Source organism: Lactuca virosa, chromosome 5 (assembly GCF_052849685.1).
Source record: "Lactuca virosa cultivar CGN04683 chromosome 5, Lactuca_virosa_CGN04683_v6, whole genome shotgun sequence".
Taxonomy (NCBI): domain Eukaryota; kingdom Viridiplantae; phylum Streptophyta; class Magnoliopsida; order Asterales; family Asteraceae; genus Lactuca; species Lactuca virosa.
The window spans coordinates 183,918,959-183,939,707 of record NC_136430.1 but is presented as its reverse complement, the minus strand read 5'-3'; the positions used below and the strand labels follow the sequence as shown (position 1 = coordinate 183,939,707).

General features: G+C 32.4%; 2 protein-coding genes across 2 annotated transcripts; both read right to left on the bottom strand.

Moving 5' to 3' along the window:
- Positions 1-4,382: 4,382 nt before the first annotated feature.
- On the bottom strand, positions 4,383-5,857 carry LOC145116715 (protein STRICTOSIDINE SYNTHASE-LIKE 11-like). Its single transcript, XM_079053043.1, has 3 exons — positions 5,561-5,857; positions 5,182-5,436; positions 4,383-5,015 (listed from the first exon to the last, which is right to left on the bottom strand). Exons 1-3 carry the CDS (start codon positions 5,815-5,817, stop codon positions 4,535-4,537), a joined length of 993 nt encoding a protein of 330 aa, XP_078909169.1. The 5' UTR covers positions 5,818-5,857; the 3' UTR covers positions 4,383-4,534.
- An 11,538-nt stretch (positions 5,858-17,395) lies between these two features.
- LOC145112118 (uncharacterized) lies at positions 17,396-20,458 on the bottom strand. Its single transcript, XM_079048330.1, has one exon. It carries the CDS (start codon positions 20,456-20,458, stop codon positions 17,396-17,398), a length of 3,063 nt encoding a protein of 1,020 aa, XP_078904456.1.
- Between the last annotated feature and the right edge of the window lie 291 nt (positions 20,459-20,749).

Genomic DNA, 20,749 nt, shown 5'->3' with positions numbered 1-20,749 from the left:
GTTTAGGGCAATTATTTGTTTGTGTCGACATAGGAAAGAAGGTAATTCGATTGAAGCCTTTGAGGAATTAACTAATAGAGTGTTGGTAGACTCCACTCCATATCACATTTTTCATAAGAAAATAATTCTCCTTTGAACTGATCTGATTTTCAATTTCATTGCAGGAAGGTTCGGGTTTGGCCTCTGGTGGACGATTGGTTTTGGGATATGACAGTAAGTTTTTTTCATGACCAAAAATACATAAATTTGTGAAATAAATAATATATATACGGTTATTTTCCCACTATCAATTTGATTTGGGATTAAGAATCAATTTTTAATCTGTAACATTAGAACTAGCTATATATATTATAGGTGATGCAACTAGTGATTTCTCAGAAGGAGAAGAAACCAAGGATCCTCTTCCTCAAAGTACTAGTTGTTCTTGTATCTCTTTGTTTTAGCATTTAGCAATTAGTTATGCTTATTGTTTTGAAATATGAACTAAGATTGGTTTTCACAATGTCTTTGTATGATTATTATTATAACAAGTCTTTTTTTAAGGAAATATAAACAGTGTCAATGATGTAATAAAGGAAAGAAGGTCACAATGGTTTCCTATTCTTGGAGAGCCTGTATGTGTGGTGTGTGGCAGATATGGGGAATATATATGTGATGAGGTGGCTTAGCTTAGCTTCTAATTCTATATACTATATACATACATGAAGCCTAATTTCTTATTATATTACAAGTACAACTAACTAAGAAGTAAATAGCTCTTCTCTTTTTTTGATCCTACCAGACTGATGATGATATATGCAGCATGGATCACAAAGCTGATTTGTTGTTCGTTAATGTTTTGATTGTAGATGTCGCTAGCTAGGAGCATAATCCACCTGAGCAAGATTTTACCAAGATCCACAGGCTTGAACGATCTTGACATTGGAAGAGTCTAATGCTGTTTTCACAAAATTTACATGCTAGAATGAGATCTGATCCACACACCTACACACAAAACAATGTATAAACTCACACATACACCTATATATCATCACAAAACTATCCCTTGGTTGTTGATTTTTTTTCTTAGTTGGTCGATTTTGCCTCTGGCTCTACTTTGCTCCTGTGTCTTTGGTTGATGGTGATAAAGTGACAAGTGTAGCAGCTCATGAGAATCTTTGAGTCTGAGACTCTCGAATTGAAGAAGAAGCTATTCTATAGGGATTTGTTCTTTCCAGTATCGGTATGCATTAATGATTTTTTACGTATATTCTATAATCGATGTAATTTACTCATTAAATTTGATGTGTTTTAATGCAGTGAAACCTATATTTGCAGTTCATGAGTTTGTTTCTCACTTGCATATTCTTGAATTCTTGGATAATGTATGTAGATTGAATCATGATCTCAGTTTCAACCCTCAAAATTGTCCAGTTCAGACCAAACCGAACCAAACCAGACATGGTTTTTTTCGACTTCCTTTGACCTGACAGATTAGTATGGGGTGGACCCACTCCACATTCAACTATACTCTTTCTTAGTATCTTTCAAGAGGCATTGAAGAGGTTTATTGGTTTTGTGTCTCTTTTGGTGTTGGTTCTGAACAGTACATGTGTGGGTATTGGGCTTTAGTTGTTTAATGAATGTTGTTCACAAGTTAAATTCGAGTATTTGTAATTCCGGATTGCTAATTTCAAATTTTATCTACAATCAGAAGACGCAACAGACAGGGGCAACTCATATATAACTGGTTATGATCATGCGTACTGTATTATCTTTTTAATGATTTTATAATATAGAATAACTTATATCTATGCTTAATTGTAGGTTGGAAAATCCTATGCCCCTAATAAGCAAAAGGATAAGAAAGGCCTGGTGACATGCCACCAAATGCTATAGGGTTTGGTCAAAGTTCAATTTCAGTCCCTATTACAACATCCTTATTTCGATTTTTCCCTATCACAACATCATATTTTCAGTTAAAGTATGATTGCATAAGAAAGAAGTCAATAAAGTACATTGTCGGTTCTTGATTTAGCCCTATTAGCAACATCTACTAAAATTTACTAAATCATTTATTAAAAAAATGGGTACATATATTTATTAGTTTCTTTCTTTTTATGTTTTATTTCATGCTTTAATGTATGTATCTCATTTCAGGTATGTGTTGATCAAAATGTTATTGATTTTGACAGTGGACAATGATTAGTGTACTTACTATGCCAGATGTCTTTGAGGATATGTGAAAGTGTGTCTATACATAGGTGGCCAGAATTGGAGTAAGCCAGTAAGGGTCTTTTGCGGTCAGCTTTTGGTAAAAGATACAAGTTATAGGTGTTTGCAACATAATACATCCAGTTTGTTGAAAAATTAGTTTACACCAAATATGTCATTAAAAATCAAAGTTTATTGTTTTCACGTTCCTATAACGGATGTTGAGGTAGTTGAAAGTTTCTGTTTTTCTTGAGTTAACCTTTAATTGATGGTGTATAAGTAATTCTCTAATTGTCCATGTTATTTCTTGCTATTGTTGTTCCAATCATCTACCACTTTTACATTTCTCATAACTGTCTTAATATATATGACTGAATTTGACTTTAAAAACTCAAATTATGGCACTTGTGTGTGTGCAAATATTAGTAAAACTTCTTTTTTACAAAATTAAATATAAAATTTTCAGATTTTCAAACTTCTAGATGCCCTAAATTTTGAACTTTTAGTATTTTAAAATCTTAAAGTTTCAAATGTTACACAAAAAATTTCAAATATTCAAAAACTCAAATATTAATCCAAAATTTTAAAATTTCAAGAAATTCTTTAAACAGTCTAAATTTAAGTTTCTTAAATTTTAAATATTACGCCAATATTTTTTCAAATTTTCAAATATTGTGTCAATTTTCAAATAAGATGTTAGGTTATTTAGCGTTAACGTTATCAATGATTAAATTTGGTTGTTTCAAGAACACTATTATATTCCGTTAAGTTAAGTTAATGTCAAATTATTATTATTATTATTATTACTATTATTATTATTATTATTATTATTATTATTATTATTATCACATTAAAAGAAATCAATGTACTGTATATATATTTTAAATTAAAAAAACAATTTATTTATATTTTCAAACTAAAATGTCGCTATTTTTATTGTTAGTTCAAAACACAACACTTTATACTTTTAAACCCAAAATATATTTTGATTAAACCAAAACAACGTTTTTTAAAATATACTTTATTTTTTAAAACTCAAAATGCACTTTTATCAGGAAAAAATTTCTAAGAAAAAATGAAAATTTTGAAAATGTGTTTAGTTTAATGATTTTTCTAAAATTTTCTGTTTTCCAAAATAACGAAGAATTCTGATTTTTTAGAAATTGTCTATTTTTGACAAAAAGATTCAACATACACAAAAGCCACAAATACATTGAAGAATACATTGTCCGTCGAAAAAAAAAAACGAATCGTTGAATTGAAACTAATCTTAACGATATTTGCCAATACATCGTGTGTTATTTTTAATTTTACATGTTTCTTAAAACAAATAAATCGATGAATTGAAACTAATCCGCCGAAATGAAACTAATTGCCAAAACAAGCTATTCACCGCCCACTGCTTCACGTGGGTAAATGATTATTTGAATAAAAGAACTAATAGTTTCTATAAACTAATTTTTGAAAAAACTATTTGCACCCGTCGCTTGGCGCGGGTAAACGACTAATATATATACATATATATATATATATATATATATATATATATATATATATATATATATATATATATATATATATATATATATATATATATATATATAAAGTTTTTCTTATGAAATCTCACGAATACCGATAACTAGATCTATATATACCATTACAACCGGTGAATGTTATGGAGTCACATCTAAGCCAACGGTCAAAGCCACAACATAGAAAATATTAAAACACAACTATTTCTTTCCTTCCTCTTTCTAGTTTAGATCTCGTTTATCCGAAAACATCAAACTTCCATCACACTATGTATAATTGAACCACCAACTAAGCGATATAATAGTGATCACATGATATGAAACACTCCATAATGGGGTTAACCCAGGTTCGAATCTAACAGTGTTAATTATAGTGGTGACAGTTAACCCAGGTTCGAATCCAACAGTCTTAATTATAGTGGTGACGTATATTGTGTACAATTGTATCAAATAGCATAACAAATCATGTGTAAGATCTATGTCTTCTTGACATTCATGTTCATATCATTTGGATTGATTAAGCATAATCACTTCATCGATGGAAGGTTAGATTTGACACCACTTCTTGAAGTTATCGTTGCACGTTTATTAATTCGGAAGAATCCATCCATTTGTTATACATACCAAATAATAATGGTTATTTATTTTTAACGCGTATGGAAGAAATATGCATTTTTATTCTATGAATCTAGCAATTGTAACTATTGCTAGTTATTTGAAAACATACATATCCATATCACATCACCATATAAAATAGTACTATGAGTTCTCGCCACTCATGAAGTAGTAAGTAGCAAACAAGACTCTAGTTAATTCGTGTACACACCAACAAAATCAGAGTGACTCGAACCCACATATAGTGCATCATTGCACTCCTGAACCACATTATGAGCCATGTTCAAGAACTGGGGAAGGGGCACGGTTTGGAGAACTGTTGCAGACCCATTAACCCTTAACCCATGAGGTTCACTCAACACCGGGGACTCTTGAACCAGTTTCTCTACTGCCACCCAAAACTCTCCATCGTTTGCAGCCCTTTTAATATTTTTTGGGCTCCCACAATCAGTTAGGAATACCTCATTTGTGTCTTTTTTGGGTCCCTGCAGCCAATGCCTTTGGATTTGATTGTTCATGTACTCTGGAACTAAAACATATTTTCTATCACTACTAACCGAAGGACCACCTACTCCTGAGAGCCCGGTTACCAAAACGGTTACCCGTTGAGTTCTTGGATCGTATTTCAAGAGCCTTCCAGTTGAGTCGGGCTTAAACCCTGGTTTTGTCATGTCTCTACACAACATGCAATTCATGTCAAAAGTATATTGATGTGTACATTGCAAAGTTTTATGTAAGGACTTACAAAAAAATCGAAGTCTCAATGGCTAAATCAGAAAACATTTTTTTTGGTTGTTACAATGAAAACAAATTCCATAGAACTTGCTTTCAGAAAATTTACCTTATGCCATAAGTCAAACTAGCATCAGTCAAATAAACGTTTCCAGTGTATGACTCCACATCGATTCCAGAAAGGTACTTGTAACCACCCGAAAGTTGAGTTGCAAGGCCACCATTGAATCCCACAACAAGGAGACCAAAAAAAGCATCGGTGATATAAAGATCACTGGTTTTATAGTTGAAGCTAAGTGCCACTGGTCTCCCACATATTGGTCCTAATTTCAGATCATTCGTACCATCACATATGTTCTTAGTTCTGAAATAATAAAATCATAATTTATCAAGTGATTAGCACAATATTTACTATAAACTACTCATGCTATTATGTGCTAACTGAAAGTGAAAGCTGTGGCTGAAAACAGGAAACAAAGTAGCACAACCTGTTAGGTGAAGTGAAGGCAAAATCAAGGAAGCCAGTAGTGGGGCCTTGCCATTTTAGGATTCTACCATCTGCAACTGCAACATACGGACCTTCACCTCCACGATCAAAGACAGCAGATTCAGGACCTGTGACACTTGGTGGCAATACAAGTTTTTTGAAAGTAGTATAGTCATTGGATAACACATTTCCCAGAAGCAAGAACCAAACAATCAGATCGACAAGAAGCAGGCTGCAACTTGTTTTCATTGGTACCATGTATATAAAGCATAAACACTCGTTTATTTTCTTGTCAATTGCAATGCAATTTGCTTTAAGCTCTTCTGATATGTACATGCTATTTATACAAATTCGAGCTCTGAACTAGCTGACATACACATACTGTAACAACTTGTCACAATTGACCATGGCTTCTCCATTTTGGAGATAAAGATGGTTGCTTAAACTTGGTGTAAAGCAAGCCGACTTCTGTATTGGGAGACTATATATGAACGTTTTCCTGCATGGAATTGCTTAGTCAACAGTTCGTTATTCTTCTCTTTTCTAATAATTGTTTATTCTCCATTCTCTTTTATATATTAATACTAGTCGAATGTCACTATGTTACATAAAAATAAAATTATATAGTTAAGATAATGATTAATATATATATATATATATATATATATATATATATATATATATATATATATATATATATATATATATATATATATATATATATATAAAAGATCGGGTGAGGACACCTTAAAAAAATTGAAAAAAGAAATCTAAAAAAATACAAATAAAAAAATCGAGCATAGATCTATGTCCGGGAGAAAAAAAATGGAAAAAAAATTGGATTATTAAAATTGAATCATGGATCAATTTTAATGATGAAAATTTTTTTTTTCCAATTTTTTTTCTCACGGACATTGATATATGCTCGATTTTATGATTTGTATTTTTTTTCCAATTTTTTTAAAGTGTGCTCACGAGTCCTCACTTTAGAATAAGTACTCACAGGAACCGGACCCTATATATATATATATATATATATATATATATATATATATATATATATATATATATATATATATATATATATATATATATATATATATATATAGGGCTAAGTTATTTTGTTTTTCTTACATCTATTGTGTGCTCGTAAGCACAATTCTGGACCAATGGATGAATAAAATCAATGGAAATGATCTGAGGGTCTACGATATTACAATAAGGTAACATGTACCATATAATCATACAAATTTCACAAGAAGGGTGTTTTAGTCAATTAACCTATATTAAAAAAGGAAATTTCCGGACTTTAAGGGATACTTAATTTCTTTTTTTTTTAAATCTGATTTTTTAAATTAATTCAAATTTAATTCTATTATAATTTCTAATACTAACCGATTTTATTCTGTTAGAATGACAGAGAATCAAACATAAACTAGTAAATATATTTTCGAGTTTATTCTTGCCGAATATGGTTCATTCAATATATTTTTTATAATTAAAATGCATAAAGAATTATACAACATATTATGAAGAATAACATTTTCTAAAGAATACATATTTTATTTTTTAAGAATCACTAATTACATTAATTCGTAAAAAATAAGACTAATCAATTATTAATTCATTCTGAAAAAAAAATGATTACTAATGGTTTAAGAATCACATTTATTCTTAAAGATTAAAACTAAGAATGGTTAAAAAAATTAAAATAAAAACATCAAAATCTAACAAAAACATTTTATACATTCTGGCATAATACATTCTGCTAGAATACTGTCGTTCTCCATGTTTTTCTTCTTTTTCCACATCAATGGGAGCTTCTTCAAAATCTATATCCATAAAGAAAACATAATCAACTTTAAAATATTAAAACTTTAAGTATATTCTAAAAGAATAAAACTATAAATTCTAATAGAATGTGTTAGACAATAAAGCCTTTTAATTTATTCTAACAGAATGTAATACTCGAGTCACTTGATCAAGTATTCCCCGAGTCACTTGATCCAAATAATCGACTTAATCTAATTACAATGATTCTAGAGCCTACATTGTAGCTAACACAGAGGACAATACGTTGGACCAATGTCATATTATTACAAGAAAGAATTTGGGAAATATGACAGTTCAAAGATCACAAATTTTTTTTTGAAAAAAGTAAAAGTGCTAAAAATATAGCTGTAACATCCAATCTTCGAAGGACTGTAACTCAGCCAATATTAATCCAATTAAAATGACTTCAGAACCTATCTTGTAACCAACACAAAGGAGATCATGCAGAAAAAAATTTCAAATCATTCCAAGCTAGTATGAGAGAGATATGATACTTCAAACATTACAAAAAAATTGGCTGAAATATTTGATTCAAGCATTTTATCAAACAATTGGCGGGCAAAATCGGATGCTCAGATCTTTATACTCCATTTGATGAAACATACAACCTATGTAATTAATAAATACATGAATGTGACTAAATTTACAATAAAAGAGTGTACACCTTCAAATACTAACGAGTAATTTGAGATTCCATGACATAAAATCGAGATTCCATTCTGACAGAATTAGAACTTGATCTTCCATTCTGGCAGAATTGTTGTTAGATACACCCATAATAAAAAATTTATGGTAATTATCCAATCAAGACCACTACTCTGTACATAAAAATTATACTTTTGATTTTTCGAATTTCTTGTTGGAGCAAAAGCCTTCAAATTTCTTGTTAGAGAGAAAACTAAAAACATAAAGAAAAAAAGAAATTTCCAACCAAACTATAGGGTTAGAAATTATCCCCATAACTAGTTTCTTTTTTCCTTCATCCCCAAAGTCATGTTTAGGGTTAGAAATCATCCCCATAGTGATTTGCTGAAAGGTTTTCAATCAATTATTATACTATCATTTACCATGTTTTCTTTCTTTTCCATATTAAAATGTAAAAACCTATTCATTCTATGGGCATATAAATACTATATAAAACATGTGCTGCTAGTAATTCTGACAGAATGCATACCACATGGTTAGATTCTTTAGATTCTCTTTTAGGCATTTCAACAAACACTTGTTAGACATTATCATCAAACAAGCCAAAATTAATGTAAAAACAAGTGTAAAAATTGATTAAAAACCTCAATTGAAACAGATGTTAAAAACAATTAGATTTACATAAAGAAAACTAGATATAAAACATTCATTGCTAGTAATTTTTCCATAATGCACACCACACAGTTATATTCCTTATATTCTCTTTCTGACATTTCAACAAACAAATGTTAGGCTTTATCATCAAACAAGCCAAAATTCATGTAAAAAAACAAGTATAAGAACTAACTGAAAACCTCGGTTGAAACACATGTAAAAAACAATTAGATTTACAGAAAAAAAAAACTAGAAATTATAATAATGAGAGAACAAGGCTCACCTTTTCCATAAATCCCGATACAACATCCCCAACTTCTGAAATGGCAGCTAAAGAATCAATTTGGGAATTTCATTGGATAAACTAATGCTTCTTCGCAGCCGTACCATAACAGGAATGAGAATGAAAGAGGGATGGAGAAAAACTTCTCACGTTGATTTAAGGTTGAAGAAAATCATTCGAATCAGAGACCTGAACATCATATGGGGTATTTTGGGTTTAAAAAACGCCAAACTTCGACCACGAATCTCTGTAATTTCAGACCTTCAATGGAGGGAAATAGGGTTTTGAGAAAGGACACGTGATTATATTTTAGTCCACAATTGATAAAGGGATGCAGGTTTTGTAGTGTTTATTCCCTTATTTTAGGATATATTAATTGAATTATTCATTTACCATAATTAAATATACTAAGATTACCATTATACCCATATTTATTTAATTAATTAATTTATTATTTCCTGAATTCTTATTGGTGCATAATGCACACAATAGTTTTCAGGAATATTTGAACATATATATATATATATATATATATATATATATATATATATATATATATATATATATATATATATATATATATATATATATATATATATATATATATATATATATATATATAGGGAAGGGTTATTTGGAAAACAAAAAAACCATAAAAATCATAAAAATGCATAAAAAAAATACCTAGAGATTACAAGACATTTTTTGAATTTTTTTATGAAAAAATCGCAACTTTTTAAAGAAATTCGCTGAAAAAAATTTTGAAAATTTTTTTTTTTATAAAAAAAAAAATAGATTTTTTATTTTTTTTTCAGCGAATTTTAATAAAAACCTGCGATTTTTTATAAAAAATATTCAAAAAAAATAAAATCAATATAATTTAACATAAATATGTATGAAATAACTAGGAAGCAAAAAGTTTTAACATTAAAATGATAAATTTTTAATTCCTTAACTTTTAGATTTAGATAATTATGGTGCTTTATTAAATATCAATCATTATTCTGAAAGTAATACTCCTATATTTATGTAAACCAACAACAATAGACACAAAATACGGCTAGGATTTTATTATTATAAAATAAATATAATTACAAATAAAGGGAAAGACAAGGTAAATAGGAAAACAAATTAGGTTAAACCTAGTTAAATAAATAAACATATGACCCAAACCAAAATAGCCCAAATAATTTATTAGGCTAACATCCCGCTCAAACAAATAATACGAGAACAGTAAACATTGAGAGTTAGTCAGATAAAAAATGAAACCGAGAAGCAGTCAAGGCCTTTGTAAACATATCAACAATTTTCAAGATAAATGGAAAATAAGGTAGAGAAATAATGCCCCTTCTGAACATGATGATGAGTGAAATGACAATCAATCTAAATATGTTTTGTATAGTCATGAAACACCGAATTCTTGGCAATTATTACTGCACTCTCGTTGTCACAATGCAAAGGGGTAGGCTGAGAAAAACGAACACCCATATCTACAAAAGCCATCACAACCACACAATCACACAAGTAGCGACAATCGTAGCTCGATACTAAGATTATGTAGATAACCGAGACAACATCTTGTTTGTTAGTCTTCCACAAAATCAACGAATCTCCAAGGAAAATACAACACCCAATATTGGAATTTAGATCATAAACATCTCTATCCCAATCAACATCACTATAGACACACAACTCAAGAGAGTGTATGGAAGGAAACACAAAGTTGTGGAACTGAGTACCACAAAGATATATTAAATTACAAAGAATAGCTCCCAAATAAATAGTAGAAGGAGAAGTAACAAATTAGCTAACCACGTGAACTGCATGAGCAATATCTGTACTAGTGACAATAATACAAACCAAACTTCCATAATAGTACGATAAAGTCTCAGATTCGATAAAGGAACACCATCAGTTAGAGAATACTTGGCATACTCTATAGGCATATCAACTGTGTGGTTATTCGAGAGTCGAGCGCTTTAAGAAATCCAAGAATATACTTCGTCTAAGATAAAAGATAACCAAATAACACTTTAAAGACTCTATAATATAATGATCATCATCAATAATAATAATTTCATGAAAATATAAAGAAAAAAAAGGATACGACCTGCACTTGTACATCTAAAAAAGTAAAGTTGAATCATGATTACTAGAACGAAAACCAAGCAAACTAATTATTGTACAAAATTTATCCAACCAACCACGAGAGGCTTGTTTGAGACCATAAAACGTTTTATGAAGCCATCAAACTTCACTTGGTTGGTGATAAATACATGTGGAGGAGACATGTACACTTCTTCATGACGATCACAATTCAAGAATGCATTCTTGACATCAATCTGATAAATTTTCCGTTGACGAATAGATGAAACAACAATTAAAGTGCAAAAAGTCGTCATTTTTGCAATTGAAGCAAAAGTATCCTCATAATCCATACCATACTTTTGGAAATATACTTTGGAAACCAGTCTGGATTTAAAATGTTCAACGGACCCATCATGCCTGGTTTTGATCTTATATAATCAACGACAACCAACTGTGTACTTTCCAGTAGGGATCAGAACAAAATAATGCATATGAGTATGATAAAGCGTTGTAAGTTCCTCAGCCATAACATTATGTCAAAAGGGATCACATACAACCTATTTGTAGGATGCTGGTTCAGAGAAATGATGTACATTCATAATAAAGGAGGCAAAAGATGGAAATTAATAGGAATATAAAATTTTTGGAAGCTTGGTGAATTTTTTATTACAAGAAGCCCTTGAGGGTGAGGGATCCTATGTAGTAGATGGTAGGGCTTCTTAGTAGGAGCGAGTATGGGATATGAAGATGGAGGGTCGTATGAAGCTGTGGAAGCATCAGGAGAAACGTCATTAGTGTCAATACTAAATGAATCAATAGTCCGAAGTTCTGACTGAGTCACATCATGTGACTAAACATGAATGTTATAGAAAGGAATGTTAACCAAAAAGGTGACATGTCGAGAAACATACAACTTTTAACTTGTCAGATCGTAATATCGATATCCTTTTTGTCCAAGAATACACATGGAGTTGATTTTAGAGATAACTTGGTCCGCTCTGCATGAAGTCGTAAAACAAAGTACGTACACCCAAAAACTTGAAATGAAGAATAATGAAGACATTTTCCAAATGATTTTTAATAGTGAGACATCCCAAAGTTATGTGGAGTGGGAGTGCAAATAATAACATATTCTATGGTAGAATGGCTTCTCCTAAAAAAATGTCAAGGACTTGAGAAGATAGAAGTAAGGATCGTGTAGTTTCAACAAGATAACAGTGTTTTCATTATACAATACCATTTTGCTAAGGAGTATTTGTACATGACGATTGGTGAACAATGCCATTAAATGCAAGCAATAGAGTAAAATCATTAGAGGAATATTCCCCTCCCAAGTCACATCAGAAGCTTTTTATAATAGTAGAGTGTTGAGTCTTGACTAGGGCTCTAAAATTGTTATATATAGTGAAGAAATCACACCCGCACTTCATAAGATCAACCCATGTATAACAATTGTAATTATCTATAAATCAAACTGTTAAATGTGACTTGAGCATTCTGAGAATTCTCATGGAGCATATTGTTATAATGGAGCTTTTGGAATTCAATGGAGCATTTGAATGATCGTATGAGTATCAGGAAGTGAATGGAGAATTTGAGAAGGGAATAGAGCATCTAAGAAGGGAATTAAGAATCATTTGATGTGCCATGATGGATGATGTACTGTTGGATTAGGTGTCTAAGCACATAACTATAATTGGTATATACTTGAATTGATAGTTGCACAATCCTTTTGGGTTGCCTTCAAATCTAGAAATTGAATAAGATAACTTTAAGAGAGAGAAGAATGATTTAGTAATTTATTACTTGGTTAAAAAATTAATTAGAAATCAAAATGAATGATTTATTAATGTATTATGGAAATAATATATTAATTACAAATCATATTGTTTAATTAATATTAATCAAGAATTAATTTGGAATTAATTTTGGGGTTAAAGGAATTAAATAAATATACAGGGACTAAAGGTGACAATGTTCAATAGTTGAGCATTAGTCAATTCTAGAACTTCCCTAAAGAGGGGGGAACGAAATCTAGAGTGATCCTAGGGTTTCCTTGGGTTCTAAGGGTGCCTTGGATGCCTTAAGGAGGAAGTAAAGGGATTAGGGTTATCTTGGAGATACCTGCCTAATCCAATACCTTCCTAACACCTATATAAACCCTCCTCAGGGTAGAATTTCAGCCATGACTTCTTTCTAAGTGCCTTGGACAAAATTTAGGCTTCTCCTCACTCTCTATAGTTTTCCTTGGTTGCTAGGTTTATTTGTGAACCATTAGAGGCGCGACACTTGTGGCGCTTGCTACCAAAGATCTTTCAAGCAAGCATTGAAGATTGTTTACAATAACAATCTTAAAGGTATGTATCATAACCCTTCTTATATGATTTCCAATTATTCCTAAGAGATCTAGGGTTTACACTTGGTTGTTCATATTGTATGTTTAATTAGAGAAAACATAGATCTTATTTAAGGTTGCATGCGCACATAGGATTGTTTGTTATGCTCAAAACCCATCAGTGGTATCAGAGCCTAGGTTTAGTTTTCTATCGAATTGATACTAATATGAACTTGAATATGGAGGAGAAACAATAATCGTCATTCTGTTGTTCGAACACGTCGTGGTGTTCTTCGAACACGACGTGTTGGACTGCAACACGATGTGTTGGTCCTCCAAGACGGCGTGTTTGTGTGTCAGATCTTGATTTCGGATTTTATTGCCTAACTTGATTTATTTGGTTAATATTTGGTAATTAGCTTTTATTAAATCTACCATAATCCTTTTTTTTTGTAATATTAGCTAATCAAATACGACCTAAATGTTAGTAGATAAATTTGAATTGGATAATGTTTATTTTACTTGATTATAACTATCCTTATGGATATGATTAATAATTTAATTAATTGTTTAATTAAAAGATAATTAATATATCCATAATTGGTTACTAAATAATTAATTTGATTATTAATTGGACTTAATAAGTAATGTTTATTTTAGGGTTGTTTAAGATTTAAATTAAAAGGTTTAATTTTTTGAAATTTAAAATGTAAACCCTAAATTACATTCTTATGGATTTTGTTGATAATTTAATTAAATGATATATTAAAAAATAATTAATAAATCCATATATCGTTTAAATTTAATTAAATTAAAATTTTAATTTATTAAAAGATTAAACCCTTGGAATTTAAAAATGTTTAAAATTCACCTTATACTATATATGTAATTAAGAGTTTAATATATATATTATATGTATAAGAGAAGTCAGTCGAACTGCTAGTATGTCTCATTCACGAAGCCATATTATAAGAGGAGTTGAAGGAAGCAGCCTGTAAAATGACCGACATTGGGTATGCATTCTTACCCACTGTTCTCTTGTATGGTGGAGGGTTGTTAGCCGAACGGGTTCAATAGGACAATTAATCCTCATTAAAAGTATAATGATAAAGTAACTAAACCATTTTCTAAAATCCCATTCTTAGTTACTTTAGGAAAAATGTGAATTTGATGATAACCCATGAAATTGCACATTGCACCTTATTGGTCGTTAGTGGAGCGTGTGTGGTTAACCGACACACTAATATGGGAATAATATTGTTGGCAATGGGTGTCTCGTAAATTATCATTGAATTAATAGAGCGTGTGTTGTTAACCGGAACGTTAGTTTCAAATGATAAATGACATCGAGAGTACTAAGCTAATGTGCATGGTTATTCACATCTCGTTTGTGATCCTCATCATCCCAGTCACAAAGTTAGAGCATAATCAAGATTTAACATGCCATTGAATAATTCAATGAATATCAAAAGATCTAGGAGTTTCATAAGATTGAAATTGTTAAATGATTTACCTACCTAAAATAGATTTGAATTTGATTACGGCATCTCTCTTCAGACTTCGAATCGAAAATATGGATCCTAGCCTTAATTTAAAATTATGGGTTAATAATTAAGAATTCAAATCAACTAAATTGAATTCTCTATTCTCCCTTTATAGATGTCAAGTTCAGACATCAATGGTCTTCCTCTTTCTTCTGGAAATGTTTTCCTTCTCTATCTGAAGATGATCTTCCACATGTTGATCAAGGTGAAAGAATGTTCCCTTTTTCAAGCAATGGTGGAACTGGAAAACATGTTTCTCCAACTCTTCCTCTACCTCCTTCCAGTGACTCTCCATAAGTCATGTCTTCTTTAAGTTGAAAAGTACAAAACTACTCAAACCCTATTGGCATGGAAAGTCTGTATGTGTGCATGTTCTGAAAATGAAATCGCACATGGCCAAATTGGGGATGTTGGGTGTCGTTTCCTCAAGGTAGATGGACATTGACTTGGTTCTAGTTTCGCTTCCTGAATCAAATAGTCAGTTCATTAAAGACTACTATATTAGGGACTAAGACGTGACGCTAATTGATCTGACATATATGTTGATTGCTGTTGAAGCAGAAATGCTTAAGAGCACAAGTCAAGCAAAAACGTTTGAAGGATCTGTCTCCAAAATTTCCATGGACATTGACAATGGCAACATTGGTAGTCCAGAAAAAGTTTCTCTTCCCAATGGAAAAGGATCGGCCAAGGTCAAACCGTTTGACCATATGGTAAAGAAAGGCTAATTCTGAGATAGTTCCATGTGCTAATCCCAAAAGGTCCATGTGTTTCTATTGCCAATTGAAGGTGCATTAGATGCAAAGCTGCCCAAACTACCTGAAAGATTTTAGAGATAGTAAAGTCAAGTTGTGTGACTCTACTTTAGGTACATCCTCTATATAACTCCATTAAGTTCCTATTCATAGATTCTTAATAGATGATGTGATAGTCACATTTTGATGCTTTGCAGAATCTAAGAGAAACAAGGAAGCTTAAGAAGAGTAACCTGAATCTGATCGTGAGAGATGGATTTCGGTCGTATAGTTCGATGATTAGATTTTTGAGTTGTTGCTTAGGAGTTATGATAGATTGCATAGGATATATCTAGAAATATAGTTTTCATATATTTGTACTGTAAGGAAAAAAAAATTTATGCTCATTAGAAATAAAGTGAATTTTGTTTTTATCTGGTTTACTTTATGTTTCCTTACAATGGCATTTATGAAAAATCTGTGGTTACATTTCTATTATTAGCAATGTTAAATGTGGATTGATTCTTAATTATATCGTTTGTGGTAATGTTATGATTAACCAAGTGAAAAGGAATTCTCATCACCCAAGTTTCAGTTGGATAGAAACTTGGAGTCATACAATTCAAATTGTGTGATGTATGAAAATCTTGATCTTTGGAAGATTAAGACTAATTCGTTGATCACATGTTTTATGTGAGTCAAAGTGAAGGACAAATGGATCTAGTACATACTGATATGCACTGATAAGATCCACCACAAAGGACGATAAGTCTAGTCGTCATGATTTACTGATGATTCAGTAAATATGGTTATGCTTATAAGATTAAGTGTAATTTTGATTCTTTGAGAAGTTTCCAAGAGTGGCAGAACGAATATGATGAACCTATTAGGCAGAAAGATAAAGTTTTCTCCAATCTGAAAGGGAGAGTACTTTGGTATCGTGTTTTATGACCAAGTTAATGATTGTGGAACCATGTCACAATTGATCCTCGAAGAACAACTTAGTGAAATTGTTTCGACTAAGAAGAGGAATTAAATATTGTTGAAATGGTTTAATCGAGAAATGAGTCATACTTCGTTTCCAATCAAGTTTTAAACTTATACTCTAGTAACTACAAATCGTATCTTGAAGCTTATTTCAAACTAAGTAGGATTATAACATCTCATGAAATGTAGAGTAGAAATGTTTTATTACTCTAGCACATTTGGAATTGGTAGTTGTGATGCTTTGGTTAAAACAAAGGATAAACTAAGACCAATTCAGTGAAGTGGTTTTCTTGTCGAAATCCACACAAACTTTTAAATATTTGTTTTTGCTTGTCGAGGAATGTTCCTTAACAGAAAAACCTATATGTCAAGAAGTTAGTAGGAGTCATTTTGATTTTGAAGAGTTTCAGGAGTCAATCAAGAATAAACCTTTTAGTTATCACTAGCACAATACCTGAGGTTGATAACCTATTGTGTTAAGTTGACATATTCTTGTTTCTATGCACCTTCCTGTTGAGTTTGCAATGCTTATGAGTTATATGGTTCTCATGTGACTGCAAAAGGTAGATTGTGTTTGTCAGTGATAGTACATTGGGTAATGGAAGTGAGTTGCTTGACAACTTGGAAGCGTTGGTAGGCCCTTGTGCTACTAGAAGGCGAGATATTAAGAATAAGCAAAAATGAAAAGTTGAGATTCTTTAAAAATGAATATGAACACATGATTGGCTGATCATTATTGATCGCGCAACACTTCTTTATACACGACATTTGACGTATAGACTTCACTGCCGTTGAATTGTTCATCGGGCTTCACCAATACTTTTGTAGTGGCACGTGATATCCCTCTGGATAATGCCACATAAAGTTGGCCATGCGAGAAAACCGATTCTGGAAGATAAATTCCTACATTTGGAATTGTTTGTCCCTGAGCTTTATTTATTGTCATTGCAAAACATAATCGAATTGGAAATTTCTTTCTCTTAAGCTTGAACGGGAACAGGTCATCTTCAGACGGACTTAGAGGAATCCTTGGCAAAAATACCCTCTTTCCAGCATGTTGACCAACAGCTATTTCGGCATCTATGACATTGTGCTGAAAACTTTTACATATCAATCGAGTGTCGTTACATAATCCATTTGACGGGTCGAGATTCCGTAACAGTATTATCGGGCATCCAACTTTCAATCTTAAGTAATGAGGGGGCAAACCACTAACACTGAGCGTGTTCAAGAATTCCACGGGATAGAAGTTATTTATATCGTCCACAGCTTCATCAAAACTATAGTAAATTCTCTCTTCTCCATGGAATCGGCCGATCAAATAATCATTAATCTCATCGACACTATCATTTCTTGTGGATAGTATTGCACGCGAAATAATATAATCCGGTTCAGATCTATTAATTTCAAAAGATGGAAAGATTGCATCAATCAAAGCATGCAATGACTTTTCCTTTTTAGTGTAGGGAATTATCATATCATCAGGGATGCGAGTAAAGTTTCCATGCACCGTTTCTTCAACTCCATCACCGACACGTAATAGAAAGTCTGAGAACCATGGATCAGATAGTGCTCTCATATTTATAGTTAACCGCAACTTGATAATTGAAGACCAAAGAGGCGACATTCGTATGCTAGAATCCACAGTCTGTGCTCGTGTTCCACGTCTAACCACCAGCAACACTTGTCTGAAATCACCTCCCAAAACCATTATCTTTCCACCAAACGGGAGCATCACCCCAGTGATATCTTTCATTGTACGATCAACTGCCTCCAATGCATGTCTTTTAGCCATAGACGCTTCGTCCCAAATGATTACTTTTGCAGTCCTAAGTAGTTGAGCAGTACCACTTTGTCTTGAAATCTTGCAGACCGAGTTATTTTCAAGATTGATTGGAATTTTAAAGCGCGAGTGAGCTGTTCTCCACCCTGGCATATTATTAGCCGCAACACCCGAAGAAGCGGTCGCGAGTGCAATATGACCACATGAACGAATATTAGCAAGTAAAGCTTTGTACAAAAACGTTTTTCCAGTTCCACCGGGACCGTCTATGAAGAAAACTCCTGGAATATCATTATGGACATGCCGCATTACCTCATCATACACACATTTCTGTTCAGGATTGAGAAAATCTCGGGCTTGTAAATGTTCAGGTTCTAAAACTATAGAGCATTCTTCTTGTACCTCACGAAAAACTCCAAATTCTAAATCGACATTTTGATTTATCTTTGGAAGATGAAAATCATCAATATTGTTACCCATAGATTGTAGGAATATCATGATGTCAGTGAGGACCATATTCTGGACTCTTTCAACACTTCCATATTGTCGCCTATAATCTTCTGAAAGAGCATTGTAGTGGTCATCCCATAACCTACGAACATCCCCTGGCGCACAAAAACTCAATATCGTTGCAAACAACCTTCTAAGAACATTGGGAAATTGAAAGAAAGAAGCCTCTGTAAGACATTGTGATAAACCATCATCAGACTCTATCAACCCTCTTTCAAGAGCTGCTTTTCGAAATGTTGGGTGTTTTACGTTGTTCACCGTATAGAGATCTTCAAAACACGTAGGACCACTAATATGCAATAAAAGTAGGCGAAGGTAGTATCGCTCCCCTTCAGCAGGATTAGCAGAAACCAAACGACCTCGCATTAATCCTAGTTTTCGATGATTCCAACGACGTGAATTTGGATCCCACGTAAACTTTTTAGGAAAATCTCTGTATTTATATTCTCTTGCACGGATATCTTCTTTATTTTTTAGAAAAAACGCAGTCAACATTGATCTCTTATCTTTCTCATTCTCAACAACGCTAGTCAGTGTATCATCCGCACTGAACCTAACCATCTGTTGGTTTGGGAGATGTACATGCAAATCCATCACATAAGGATGTATCTGAGAAAGTGCGAAGCTAAAAATCCTCCATATTGCCTCGGGAGGCGAGACATATCGTGCATCCTGAAACCGTTTTATCTCATCGATAACAATACGTTCTCCATCCGGATCAATATTGATAACTTGTTTATCATGACCTTTGTAAATATACTTAAACACATATTTCACAGAGGTAATACTCGAGCAGACCTCAACATTCATATGACAGTTAAACATCATCAACAACTTTGGGTTATACGGGACCACCCATCTGTTATCCATCTTATTTCCTCGTATGTCCACCTCTATACCATTATCTCTCCTTCGATACACGGGATAAGAGTCCTTTCCTTGTACGGTGGTTTCATTGAATTGTCGAGGGTATCTAAAACGACATTTCTTTTGCTCATTATTCATATAAGGACAGTCAGAGTTTAAGCCACCGCAAGGACCATGTATCATGTGTGAGACGACCAATTGGTGCATTTTAGGATGCCTTACCGGGTCTGGAATTTCAGCACATACTATTTTGTCGTACTCATCTGCATTAGTAAGCTTATATGGAGGCATCATTATCAAGAGGAAATGTGCATGTGGCAAACCCCGCTTTTGAAACTCAATGACATAAACATACGCACCCACCACGCCAAGGACGTGTTTCGTGAAGAGTTGTTTCTTAAGATCCTCTAACATAGCACAAAAAACTCTTGACACAAGGTCCGGTCGATCTTGAGCTGTCTGCCAAGGGAGTAACTCATCTTTTATTTCCGGCCAGTTTGGATTGCATGTCATTGTAAGAAATATGTCAGGCTTCCCGTCATCTTGAACTAAAGTCATGGCATCAAGAAATCGTCGCCGCATGTCACGTGGGCCTCCGATGAAACTTGCAGGCAACACAACATGTTGCCCTATCATATTCGATCGAACCTCACCGGCATTAACACAGTCCACAACACCTTGGTATAAATCTGCTCTTATTTTTGACTGGTTTTTCAACAAAACTCCAAACGTGAAGTCTCAAGCTTGATGTAGATATCTACTACAAACTGTTGTAGTAATCTCCCTCCCAGCAAAATTACATTATAATTTGACCGGATTTGAAACTTATAGCAATAGTACTCTCGCATACTTACAGTATTCCGCCCTCCTTTTGTATTAGAGTCTACACAATGTTGATGTCGTGAAAAAAAAAATTAATGATTTATA